This window comes from Anoplophora glabripennis, unplaced genomic scaffold, assembly GCF_000390285.2.
Source record: "Anoplophora glabripennis isolate ALB-LARVAE unplaced genomic scaffold, Agla_2.0 scaffold276, whole genome shotgun sequence".
Taxonomy (NCBI): Eukaryota; Metazoa; Arthropoda; class Insecta; order Coleoptera; family Cerambycidae; genus Anoplophora; species Anoplophora glabripennis.
In genome coordinates this window covers 86,089-100,614 of record NW_019416521.1, presented here as the reverse complement: position 1 = coordinate 100,614, position 14,526 = coordinate 86,089, and the positions used below count along the sequence as shown (strand labels likewise).

The window sequence follows — 14,526 nt, the reverse complement described above, 5'->3', positions numbered from 1 at the left end:
GTCTTGTTGAAATGCATTTTCACACAACATATTTATTATAAACATAGAATGACCTGGAATAACTAAATACATTTCCGGATTTTTCTCAATGACGAAAATGGTTCGCTTTTCTACATTTTCTTTTGCATTCCATTTTTGTACCAATGTACCCAACGTAATAGACTCGGTACTTGTGGGTGTATGCGACGACGTGTATGTGCCAATAGTACTTAGACTAGTATTTGAAGCAATTCAGAACCACCCTCGTTTTCTTTGGTTGCCCGTCTAGGGGGTTGTAAAAAATTATTATTTAAATAAATTGCCTATAGGTCTATCTCGCCACGTATTTCGAATTTTTTGTTAACACGAACATTTAGATGGGCTAGAATTTTTTTCCGGCATAAAGTTGAAAATTGTGCTCTAAATATTCAAATAATAATATTTTACAACCCCCTAGACCCTCAACCAAAGAAAAACGAAGGTGGTTTTGAGTTGCATACCATGGGTAGGGAAACTGTGGATAACGTCACACAAACTTTTCATTTTTCGGTAATGAAATAAATATTTTATTCGGAGTCGATCCTGAGGTACTTTTGCAGCCTGGAACTATACAATATTTGTACAATCCTCGGTTTCCAACCATTTAGACATAAAAACAATGATTCACGAAACTGCCAAGCGAACCACACATCGTATGCATTAACACAGAATGGGATGACAGCGAGCGCGAGCGGAGTGCTCTGCCAGTCGCCCGTACCGGTATTATGACGTCAGGCAATGGTTGCTTAACGTTTTTCCGCGCTCTGTTTTCATTAATTTATTTCACACATTTCATTTTTGGCATACTAACTAATTGAAGGGTAAACTTTTAGAATATGCAAAAAAATTCTACTGAATGGGCCTGTTAGGTCACTTTTTTGACCAACCAAAAGAAAAATGATGTAACATAATCGATCTTGACATAATGTGGATTTTTATAAAGAAAAAAAAACTTTTCCTATGAATAGAATAAAATAAAATATCAGGATGTGTGACAAACAACAACATAAACAATGCTAGTAAGTGTGGAGTAATTTAGTATATACCTACATATTTTCTTTCTTACTAGTTTCGGCTGTTGTGCTATTATCAGGGAAAAGAAAATGGTACCACTGGAAAATAATAACTGCTTAAAAATGACTTTAAATTTTCGTGCAAAACGAAGGAAATATCTATATTTTCACTTCAAGTCAAGTTGATGCGGTGTCAATAAATGGCAAAATTTTTTATCTTTAGGAATTTTAAGTGCCTAAAGCTTAATAAATATGAAAGTTTAAGCCTGTACAAAAATGTTCTGCATTATAAATTGATGGAATTTGGATGTTGTGTTTTGAGTGATTTCGATTAAGACGAAGTAGTCAGATTTCAATTAAAAAACAATCCGAAATGGTATACCTAAAAAACGCTTCGAAACGAAATCGCAGTAGGTTGTCCTTTAAAAGTTTTCGAAACTCTTATATACCAAATTATACATTATATTTCTATGCATAATAGTGGTCAGGTTGATGTTGTCCATACGGACTTCCAATACGGGATTAACTTATTTATTTAGTCAATTCTCTCAATCTTACCTATCTCAAAGGAAATTGACAGTGGAGTAACGAGGTTTCCGATCAATGGATATTAATGCTTCATGTGGAGACAGGTGTTAGTCCTCGGTCCATTATTGTTTTTGATTTTCATTAATGACATAACGTTGAATCTAAATTGTAACGCCCTTCTGTATGCCGACGACCTTAAGTTGTATTTACTCGTGGGTAATTTGAATTACAGTCTCCGGCATCAGTCTGATGTAGATAGAGTTAGTAATTGGTGTGATACGAATTTACTACCTTTACACTTCTTCAAGTGTAATTCCATGACATTCATTAGAAAGACTAGCCCGATTACATATAATTATTCTGTTGGTAATAACTTGATTAGGAAATGTAGCTCTTTTAAGGAGCTTGGTGTAAAACATTTGATATTAAACTAGATTTTAAGGAGGTATATCGGGTTTACTAAAATGCACACATGTCCTTGAAATTTATATAGTGTATTACCCAGTGCTCCCTCTGCGCGTCATATTTTTTTGAAATTTTTTTTGAATCTAGATTTTGAGATATTNTCGCAAATAATTTCAATAGAATTTAGTTTTTTCAAATTGGCAGCGGGCTTTAGTCCCATAAGAAAAGCATTGGACCCCCCCTGTGCTCCTCACTTCCCTCGGACCCCGATATACCTCCTTAATGAACACTTTAATATTATTCAACGTGTGGCATATAGAAATCTTGGTTTCATTTTGAGGAATTCACAACAATTTACACAAACTGGAATATGCCTCTCTAGTATGGAATTCACATTATATAGGATGGCATAAAAATGTGGGAACCCTAAAAAATCTCGCGTGATATGCATTTTAAGGAAAAATCAAATATGGAGAAAGTTAGGATTTTCCCTGGCTATTCAATGGTGACCACGCCATGACTACTGACCACGTGGTTATTATGGGGTCAAGACGATTTTTTTAAATGGGAACTCCCCTTTTTGTCCCCGGAATTGGAAAGAGCGGAAAATTTTACGTTCAGATATGACCTTGACCATTTCAAAATGGCGGCAAAATCAAGATGGCGGACGAAATTTTTGAAAGTTAACCGATTGTCACTAAATTTTGTATACGGAGGTTTTCGACGTCGCTGATCACGAATCCAAGGTCGGATTTAAAAAATTAAAATTGCGGATCCAATATGGCGAAAGAATTTTTCGACAATCAATCGATTTGCACCAAACGTTGTATAGGGGGGTTTTTGGGGTCGCTGATCACGAATCAAATTTGCAAAATTCAAGATGGCGGACGAATTTTTTGAAAATCAGTCGATTTGCACCAAGGATGGTATCTGATTTTGTTATGCATCTATTTTTATTAGCTATTTCTCCCACCTATTAATTGGTTTAACTGTCAGGTGGTAATAAATAAATACAATAAATAAAAGTGAAAAAACAGGTAAATTTGCCACTTATTTGCAATTTGCCAATTTAGCGTCACTTCTTTCGAGTTATTTTTTTGATATTATCATTCTACATACCCTTCATATATATTTTTTTAAATTTATTTCTTCCGTTCTTTATTTTTCTGCTTATTTCCAACAGACTGTTGATGCCACATTCACATTGTAATAATAGAAACAACGTATTTTATGAAGAGATATATTCCACATTCAACAATTTAATCCACTAAAATATAATTGTTCTTATGTATTTATTTATCTAGGAATTCAGATCGAAATAAATTAGACAATGTTATCCAAGCACGCGTCGTACGTCGTTTGTTTTATTTTAGATGCTCCTACACAAGCAACAGGTGACTTCCTTTTCGGACGAGTCATGTTTGATTACTTTAATAATAAAAAAATTGTTGATTTATATCTACTGTTGAATAATAATTTTTTTTTCTGAAAGGTTCAGTTGAGTGGTCCACCCTGTAACAACGTATATAAAGAACAAACTTAAAATTCGAAAGCACTTGGCTCTTGCCTCAGTTGTGATTCTGCATGAGATTGTGAAGTATCAAATAGATGTCGAATATTCCCGCTCAAGTCTACAAAACGTTGGATCAGTTGGTTAACGGAGATGTAGACAATTTCGAGATAACTATCCAAAACCCCAACAAGAAGGGTGAGGGTTTTATGGGGGAGATGCTCTTCGTATCGTTAAAACATAAAAAATCACACAAGGAGGTCAACGTTATTGTGAAGCAAGCTTTCAGGGAAAAGGCGATTAGAGACTCCATCCCAATAAGGGATATTTTCATGAACGAGATTTACTTCTACAGTAAAATTTGGGCCAGACTGGATAAGTTTCAACAACAGGTACCAACGAAATATCATTTCCAGAAGATACCGAAATGTTTAGCTTCTGTTTCAAACGAGAACTCTGAATATCTGGTGATGGAAAACTTGAAGTTGCAGCATTTCCAAACCCACGAGAAGAAAATACCATTGAGCAAGGAACACTACCAACTTATCGTGAGGGAATATGGGAAGTTCCATGGTATATCCTTCGCCTATAAAGCTTTATACCCGGAAGAATACGCCGAAATGGCAAAAGGGCTGGTAGACATCTACGCTGATATGTCTGGGAGAGAGTTTTTTCAGAATGGGATAAAATATTTGTATGAAATAGGTATTGAAAGTCTTCAACCAGGGGTAGACGACGCCGTGATCGAAAAGTTCAGGCCTTATCTCGAAAATTATTTAGATGTATTCGTTGACAGTGTTAAACTTAAAACAAAATATACGGTAATCACGCATGGGGATTGTTGGAGTAATAACATGATGTTTAAGTACTACGTAAGTAATAAATTATAATAATAACATTATAATATTTTATTGAAGCCTACTTCGCTCCTATTAGTCCAGGCGATATCTGTTTCGGGTTGGGTAAAACGCATATGATCGGAGATTTTTGCTTTAACGGCTTCTAAATAACATCAGAAATGATAATATTTGTATGCAAAAAAAAACGTGGGCTTAATTGTTATTGCAAAAAAGGATAAAAAATAGCAAAAAAAATCATTTTTTTCTTGGATTTCTCGTCGACAACTTAGCAACTATTAATTTTAGACAAAAATGGAAGAGGAAAAAAAGTTTTGTAATTAAATTTTGATCAAGATATAGTTAGTTGCAATTCGAAAAAATAATTATTGTTATTGCAAAAATCGGAAAAATCATTTAAAAAATTGCAAAAATGCTAGTTTATTTGTCATTTTTTTCAGACACTTGAATAATACCTAGAATCTTCATACTTTCCCCAAGTAAACTTCTTAGTGCATAGAATCATCACACCAAATATCATCCAATTCGGTTCGATAGTTTTTACATAATACCTAATTGTTTAATTTTTTTTTAAATTACAAAATTTTCAAAATCAAATTTCTAAAAATCTAAAGCCTTTGAATACTTGAAAATTTCACCACAAAAAGAAGAGCTCTCAAGCTTTAAAATGGTTTTTGAAAAATTCAAATTGGAGAGCCGTGGTGATTGTTTATACATTTTCGCAATTTTCACGCTTATAAACAATTGCAATAATTTAATGTTTTTTTCAAATTTTTTTTATTTTAAAATATGGTTTGAGTGTACTCGGAAAGAAGAAGTACTTTAAAAAAAAACCTGATGATCCGCCCATTATTTTCGGAGTTATAGCCCTTATTTACAGCAAAACTATAAGGGTATAAGGGCTGTTTTTTAACTAATAGGTTTGTCATTCCGAGTACCTACTTTCCAGATATAAATTTTCTAAATTTGCAATCAGGGGCGTCCCATTTAAAATGTCATTAAAAGATATTCAAGACCGCGTGAAATCAGTGGTGTGGGGAGCAAACACACAGCTACTCCGATCTGAATTCTCGAGTTCAAAACTTATCTATCGATTAAATCGATGTCTCGCAACTTAAAAAATTCAATTATCATATTTTCAACTACCTTTTATTATTAATTATTGGACTTTTGACATGCCGATAAACAGTTACTTTAAAAATTGAATAATTTATTATGTTTATTTATTTACGACCAAAATTTTTGCATGTTGCACCAGGTAATACTAGTAAATTTGTTTAAATATTAAAAAATTGTTTAAGCAATAATTATTTAAATAAACAACTGAAAATTGGTATTAATTTTTAGTTGTACAATAAATTTCTAAAAATCTTTCAAAAAAAAATAAATTGTGAATAATTATAATTACAATTTTTTCGTTTACTTTTAAAATATTTATCTAAAATTTATTTTTTATTTATATAAAAAAGTATAATAATCTTTTGGATACTTCAATAAACAGTAAGTACACACTTTTCATGAATTTTCAAATTTTAAATTATTTACTTCAATTTTTATTTACATTTAATCTAATCTAATTATTTTACTAGTTGGTGATTTTTCAAATGCCTCATCAGTATTATCACAATCTATTTCGTCGTCGATTTACTCGTCCTGCGACTGCAAAATATCATTTTCTAACGACTCTGAAATCTGATTGTCGAGTTCACTTGCACTTTCTTCTGACATGTCTTCTTCAAAATCGATTTCGAACTCGTCTACTTCCACTATTTTGTAAGCATTTTTACACATTTGCCCTTGGCAATGGGTGCAATACTCAGAGCATTTTTGAACTCGAGAATTCAGATCGGAGTAGCTGTGTGTTTGCTCCCCCCTCACTGATATTTCACTGATTTCACGCGGTCTTGAATATCTTTGAGTGACATTTTAAATGGGACGCCCGTGATTGCAAATTTTGAAAATTTATATCTGGAAAGTACTCGGAATGGCAAACCTATTAGTTCAAAAAACAGCCCTTATACCCTTATAGTTTTAGTGTAAATAAGGGTTAACTTTAACGGACTATAACTCCGAAAATAATGGGCGGATCATCAGGTTTTTTAAATACTCGTCTTTCCGAGTACTTTCAAACCATATTTTAAAATAAATAAAAAATTGAAAAAACATTAAATTATTGCAATTGTTTATAAGCGTGAAAATTGCGAAAATGTTTAAACAATCACCACGGCTCACCTAATCGTCCGATTTGAATTTTTCAAAAAGCATTTTAAAGCTTGAGAGCTCTTCTTTTTGTGGTGAAATTTTCAAGTATTCAAAGGCTTTAGATTTTTAGAAATTTGATTTTGAAAATTTTTTAATTTAAAAAAAATAAAAAAAATTAAACAATTATTATGTAAAAACTATCGAACCGAATTGGATGAAATTTGGTGTGATGATTCTATGCACTAAGAAGTTTAATTGGGAAAAGTATGAAGATCCTAGGTATTATTCAAGTGTCTGAAAAAAATTGACAAATAAACTAGCATTTTTTGCAATTTTTTAAATGATTTTTCCGATTTTTGCAATAACAATAATTATTTTTTCGAATTGCAACTAACTCTATCTTGATCAAAATTTAATTACAAAACTTTTTTCCACTTCCATTTTTGTCTAAAACGAATAGTTGCTAAGTTGTCGACGAGAAATCCAAGAAAAAAATAAATTTTTTTGCTATTATTTTATACTTTTTTGCAATAACAATTAAGCCCACGGTTTTTTTTATTTGCATAGAAAAATTATCATTTCAGATGTTATTTAGAAGCCGTTAAAGCAAAAATCTCCGATCATATGCGTTTTACCCAAGTATACCCTTTTTAAAACAGATTCATAAAGATCACTTAATTTAAATTGTTTTAATTATCGCATGGTATAAAATGTTAATGAATCTTTAATGACCTATTTTAATTATTATTATACTCATACTGGATTTAATGCCATTGTTATTAGGTTGTTGCTACTTTTTCTTTTAAACAACATTCGGCCAGGTCAAATATTGTTTTTTGTAGCTGTTTTCTGTTTGTTATTGCATCAAGGTTGCCTACCTATTTGCCTTAGAAGTTCTTTGTAAATAGTGATTAAATATTGTAGGTCTATAACACCTGAACTGAGGATTTTTTTCAAGGGGCTTCCCAGTAAGAGGTATTTTATCGCACGTGAATGTCATATATTTTCTGACACGACGTATTACAAAAGCTAATTTACAATATTGGAAACCAACATATTCGAAACACAAATTACCCTACTAAAAGAATCATTACTTTACAAACTTTTGATACAAAATTCAGAAATATTTTCAGGTATATTTTTTCCACGAAAAATTTTGCAAATTTTCTGTAGCGACCTTTATTAAAAAAATGAAAACCACAAAATGGAACTTATTAACTACGGAAAACAGACAGCATTCATTGGAAATGGTTCATAACTTTTATATCTTTAGCAAGTCTCGTAAAACAAGACATAATACACAGTTTTTTTAATAAAAAAAAATAAATTTAGTATATTTTTTTTAATAATAAAAAAAGTATACTAAACTATTATTAGATTACTTAAAACGCACTGCCAAATATGGTGGGTATGTACAATACTATGTACTAGACTTTATATTTAACTTTAAGAGATTTTTTTTTAATGTGGGTGCGATATAACCTATAAAGCATATGACATCTCCTATGTCACATCTTAAGTTGGTGTTTCATGAGGCGGAATAATAGGGGATATACGATTAACCCAAATAAGGACTTTTTGAAACATGCCGTCTAGACTATAAACTTTTTAACTGATTTTATTGAGGGAAAAAACTTTCATAGCACTTCCAGATGAGTAGGGCACTTTATGCGAGGCCAGTAGACATTCTGTAACAATGACATTTAAGGTGTCACATGTGACAAATGATATATGTTTTAGAGGTTATGTTTCACCCACACCCAAAACATGTCTGTCACCCTTATATCGAAATCAGTCAGTCATCTTGCCTATGGCATACTGACAAGAACTAATAAATTCGAAACAGGTCAATGACTGGTCCTGACATATGTTACATATATACTAGATATTAGGAATGTAGTTCAGTCATTCACTATTAATTAAAAAGTTCTTTCTCGTGTTCTGTAAGGAATAAGGAACAGAAAACAATCTTTAACAAAATGTGCATTGACTTTTGAAGTAAGGCATATAAAGGGTGTCCCCTTAAGGTCGGCGAGGTACGATATTAGAGAATGTATAGATAATAAATAAACAACACTTTCCTTACAAATTTCAAATTTATACTATATTCATCAATTTTTTGTGCTAAATTCATTTATGTAAAGAAAACTATAGCATTCTTTTGAAATAATGCCATCTATAGGTTTCCATATTGAGGTAAATAATTCATCACGAGATAAAGCATCAAAACACCTTTCCAACGAGATATAACACTATGGGCCTTTGATGAGCCAATCCTTAAAAAAATGCATTTTTCTGATCAGAGGAGCTTCCCCCTCCCTTTCTGTCGAGAGTTAGAACAAAATGTCAATAACAAAAGTTATGCCCAATGAATCCAACTATCCATATTTGTACTATTTAATATACCTGAATAGGAAACATTTCTGAGAAAAATTCAACTCTATGTATTGGTATGTAGATTGCGCCCCCTGGCGGCCCAGCTACGAACTTGAAAACTATTTCTAGCGGTTTCTCTTGGTGGATCCATTAATCAATTTTTTTCCCGAAGTTCTAGGACGGATACTTAATATCGTACCTCGCCGACCTCAGTTTTTTTTTAAAATAATAATAATTTTCCCTTTTAAGGAGGTTTTATCTGATTTGGAATTGACGAACAAATATTCATAAAAAAATGAATATAAGCTTATTAATATGAAGGAAACCCTCAAAAAAGTTATGACTAATTTGGATACCTAAGAGATGAGATATTAATAAAATAATTTTTCACGATTTAGTACAGAGTCTTATGAGAATGCAGATTTTTTTTAGTCTTTCCACTTAGAATGCGCAGCAATTGACAAATAGTTTTTACAGCAACTTGTATAAATAGGAAACCGATATCTAAGGAACCGTATGACAGCTCGTAAAAATCGATTAGGTACTTGTAAGATACATAATTTATAATAATTCTCTTTCAAACTCCTGTTGTTGATTAACTTAACGTCCATATGCGTGATAGCGGCAACGCTGCGGTTCTCGACCTAGCGTATTATTTGAAATTAGCAGGTGTGTATATTTCAAGCTTAGGCATCCAAACAAAGCCAGCCAAGTGCAACGTTGCCAAATCTAAAGGCTTACTACTTTAGTCACTAGCGAATGTACAGAAATTCTCGTTAGACTTTTAGACGTACCTCCGCACCCGATAAACCTCCTTAAACTAAATAATATTTATTCTAGGACGCCAAAAACGTGACTGACGTAAGATTCTTCGATTTCCAACTTGCTAGAGAGGCTTCTCCTTGTTGCGACCTTTCGTATTGCATCTACTCAGGAGCACCGAAGGAGGTTTTGCAGGATCTGGACCGATATCTTCAAATTTACCACGACAGCCTGTCTACAACCCTCAGAGAATTCGGGTGCGACCCTGAGGAAATTTATCCCCTACAGGCATTGAAGAAGGATTGGAAGATATTTTGCAAACTAGGGATTACAATGGGTCTGATGATTTGGAAATTTAAAACTACGTACGATGAAGAATTGAAAGATTTTACGGATATAACAAGCGACGAACAGGAACAAATATTTCTAACTGGCTATGACAAAGATGCATTCAGGAAACGTGCTAGAGATTTGCTGTGTCATTTATACGAAAGTGATTTTTTGTAAAGATATTTAAACAAAATAAATTAATTGCGAAATATCTAATCTGTTTTTGTAGAGTCATTGTAAGTTCCACAACGATAAGTAGAGGATTAAGGAATTGTATTAATAAAACATGTGCTCTTTATTTTTTAAATGTATGATCAATTTGTTTTGGATTTCATTTGCGGTAAGGAACAAATGTTGGAACACTGCTTACTAGTCAACACGTATATATTTTTAGGTTTCTCTTATTAGAAATATGATAATAATACAAATAAATTCTGGGAAACTGGGGAATTAATTAATGCCATTCTCATTATCAAAATTATGAGACAACTTAATTATTATACATAAATATTTTTAACTTCTTGTCTCCTTCAAAGTATTCTCTTCTCCTATTCATACAATTTTCATAGCGGTGTTTCCATTTCTCGAAGTCCTGGATAGCTTCATTTCAAACGGCCTTTAAAATCGGTGATGAGTTGGCTTTGATGTCTTCAATAATATGAAAACGGCGTTCTTCTTTAAATTCGGAAATAAGAAAAACTGATTTTTGGCACAAACCTGACGGATTGGCAAATGCTTTATAATGGTGCAAGAAGAATGAGTTGTCGACATCCTTTGCCAATCCATTGTGATGATTGAACTTTTGTTTCCCGTTATGATCGTTTGAATGAATGTTATGATCCTTTGAATGAATGTTTCATCGTCATTGGATTATTCATTTAAAATTGTGTCAATAAAAATAAATAATTATATAACAATTTTATTATCTATTTATATTTCTTGGATCAAACAATCACTAGGTAAGTGTTATTTCCCATATCTACTGCGTATTTTAGTGAAAAAGCGAATTTTGGAGAAATATAATAACAGGTGTACCATTTCAGCAAATATTGGACTTAGACATGAAGATTGGCCGGAATTTGTTGTCATTATATTTTGCTGCAAAATAAATTCTACTCATACATTAAAATGGACGCATTTCATTAATGTTTTTAAAAGAGTAAGTGTTGAGTAATGTTCTATTGAACCTTTATTTAATCAAAGTCCAATTTCTATCTCAAAATCACAATATGTTGCTCTGTAAGTGTCATGTTAAGCATGAATACAAAATTATAATAAAAAGAAGGCTGATAATATTGATACTGAACTTGAGGAAGCAATAAAGAAACAACATTTTCAGAGCGTTACATTTTTTTTTGTTATATCTTAGAACTATTAAATGAATAATATACAAATATTGATTTTTAATTTGACGAAATACGTTGTAGTTGCGATAACCCGCAGCATTGAGATGTTGTGACTCATTATGCTTGCCGCCAGTAAGAGTTTAATACGCTAGTGTCGCATAGAAAGGCAAGCGCTAGCTCTAGTGGCCCTCAGCCCAATTCTACTAAAGTGCTTATGAAGGTGCCCTAATCTTAGCTCTTCTTAATATGTTGATTTTCCAACCTTTATAAAGAGCCTGGCCTGGATTGTGCGATGTGTGACCTCCATGAAGACGTTTGCCTAATCTCTGTTCTTCTTATTCCGATCAACTCATTGAAAGTCATCCTGCGGCCTCCAACAGAAAATTTTCCCTCAGTGTTTCAACTTAATTCTCTAAACTTCCTCAACTACAATGTGTAGTTTCCGAAGTGAAAAGCAATGTGAGAGCTGTGCTTAACGCTTCTGTCTTACTGCCAACTTGCTGTTGAATATAATGCTGTATTTTGCAATATCTCATTTTAAGGATAGTCTAGATTGCAACACTAAATATACCGTCGCTACACACGGTGATTGTTGGGGCAATAACATGATGTTCAAATACAGCGTGGGTAAAACAGTAATTTCCTTGGCATCCAATTTTCCAGCTAATGATTGTAAATTTTCATTGGGGATCGGTACTTAACCTATGAATGGTATCTTAGAAATGATAAGTAGGTAGATATAATCATGTTTCTATTGTATATTAGTTAACAAGTACCTTTTTAGCACTTGACGCCATAAAATGTTGTACTGATCATCAAAGACAATTTATTTGTCGCCCAAAACTGGTATAAAACGATAGGAAGTCATACAGCACATTAAACCAAATGTATTCGTCATTATTACGCAACTTGAGGTTCTTATTATGCAACGTGAGATATGGTGAATTATATTTTAAAATAAATAACCTTGAAATCATTACTTGCTTAGTTGTTATAGTTATCGGTTCCGTATCACCAAATTGGCAGAATTTCTTATTAGATAGTAAAAATAGTTAACTAATTTTAAAACTATGTAAATAATATGTTTTTAATGATACGTCGTAAATATATAAATATATTGACGTATGAGCCTTCGCGCAAGTGTGGCAAATTCTCACTTGCTTGTAAGAAAAATTCACGTTCAGGTGTGATATACGATGTTTTGTCCAACAGTTGCAGTTTCTTTAACAAAAAGCAAACTGGAAGAGATATTCTAAAAAGTCCAGGAGCCAAGTCTTGGTTGTCAACTTCGTTCGCCCTGAAAAGTTGATAAATAACAAATTTTCTGTTCTCTTTCTGACGGGTTGTAGCCTTTGCCAGAAAATATTCGACTAGAAGCCAAAGCAGATGATAGCTTCTTATCGACGAAGGCACGTTTTTTACCTACAAGTTGCTTGACTAAATTATTATTTTATGTTGTTATTAGACGGTTACTATTTATGCTGTGACTGAAGGGTACATATGTGATGAACTAGTGAAGATGTGGATAGAACATACAAAGGAGACAGTGATATTCTGCTGGTTCCATCTCCTTCAAAAGGAGCGATCTTTTACGACTTTGAGAGATGATTTTGGCAGTTTTTTTTTACTGACTACTGTTTTCAGGAAGACGGGAAATCAATCGACGTAAGGTTCTTCGACTTTCAACTGGCGAAATAAGGTTCTCCTTGTTGTGACTTGTGTTACTGCTTTTATTCGGGAGCACCAAGGGAACTGCTGAAGGATTTGGACTATTTCCTGAAAATCTACTATGATAGTCTCACGGAATCTCTGAAAGCATTTGGATGCGATTCTGGAAAACTATATCCTTTCCAGGAGTTGAAGAATGACTGGAAAAAATACTGTAAAGTGGGTTTCATGATGTCCCTGAAGATATGGAAAATGAAATGTACTATGTAATATAAAAAGAACATGCTGTTACCTATAAGAAAATTTAAAATAATAAATGCTTTATTGGTTTAACGTTAAAAAAAGTAAATATGTACTTTGACCAAAATTATGTCCCTATTAAAGTAACCATTGTGCAATTTGTCATCCTGCAGCTGATTTAAAAATGACTGCAAAATGTTTTGACTGGAAATAACATTATCTTCAAAGAAAATAGTTCAATTATTCTTCGCTGAGATATGCCTACCCAAATTTCTATTTTAGCAGGATGTAGAGGCGTTTGCATTAACACGGGTGGATTCGCCAAAGACCACGTACGATAATTTTGTGAATTTATGTATCCTCTAAGAGGAAACCATGCCTCATCGGTAAAAAAAGTTTTATCTAAAGGATTGTCATCGTATAAGTTATTCTTAAACCAGTTACAATAGTTCACTCTTTTTCTTTTATCTAATGGTAATAATTCTTGCACCATGGAAACTTTATGTGGATGTAAATGTAATTTTCTTACAGCTCTGTGTACTGAACCATATGACATTCCTATAACTAATATTTTTAAATACTGATATTCAACATTTTATAAATATTTACCCGCCTGAGCTAAATGTTGTCGTCTGAATCTTCGCATCGATCAATTTATTCGAGATTTATCTAACTGCACCCTAATGCCCGCCCAATCCAGGTTTTTCGCTGAGGGAAAGTGGTCGTGAATAATGTTTATTTATTTGATTGTCGCCACAAACTTTCCGATGTCTACTTACAATCAAATAATTTAAAATAATGAAATTGATGCAAACCACGTATTTCCTTTGTCCCTCTTTTTTTTATTTAATTAGAAATTTCTATGTAAGTGCAATTATAGTTTCAATTATCTGATGTTGACGAGTTATCTAGAATTATTATTTGTTTTTCAATTTTTTTTCTTAGAAGTTTTATTTAATCTATTATTAATAGACCAGGCGGTATCTGTTTTGGTTTGGGTGAATCGTATATCCACGGAGATTTTTGTAGTAGTTATAGACGATTAAATTTCGAGCAGGCCGAAGCGGCCGCGCTCTGTTCTTCCCCCACCACCACCACCCGTACGATTTTATTGAATTTCTGGCTTGCATAAATAACTTTAAACACGTTTTAAAGTAGGTTGCCAATGAAGAAAAGTATTGTAATCTTAGACATGGTAAGTACTCGGAATACCAAAGGTATTTTTCGAAAAATTAGCCCGGATGTCCCAGTACATTTAGTGTAAATGACGG

General features: G+C 32.7%; 1 protein-coding gene across 1 annotated transcript; it reads left to right on the top strand.

The window, feature by feature from the left end:
* The first annotated feature begins 3,512 nt into the window (after nt 1-3,512).
* Nucleotides 3,513-10,212, top strand: LOC108907562. The gene is made up of 2 exons (XM_018711301.1): nt 3,513-4,346; nt 9,750-10,212. Exons 1-2 carry the CDS (start codon nt 3,573-3,575, stop codon nt 10,176-10,178), a joined length of 1,203 nt encoding a protein of 400 aa, XP_018566817.1. The 5' UTR covers nt 3,513-3,572; the 3' UTR covers nt 10,179-10,212.
* Nucleotides 10,213-14,526: the final 4,314 nt, after the last annotated feature.

Excerpts from the sequence above, each read along its gene's own strand:
- LOC108907562 (XM_018711301.1), top strand. The coding sequence starts at position 3,573 with ATGTCGAATATTCCCGCTCAAGTCTACAAAACGTTGGATCAGTTGGTT. Across the intron at positions 4,347-9,749 it reads ACATGATGTTTAAGTACTAC|GACGCCAAAAACGTGACTGA; the intron begins GTAAGTAATAAA and ends TATTTATTCTAG.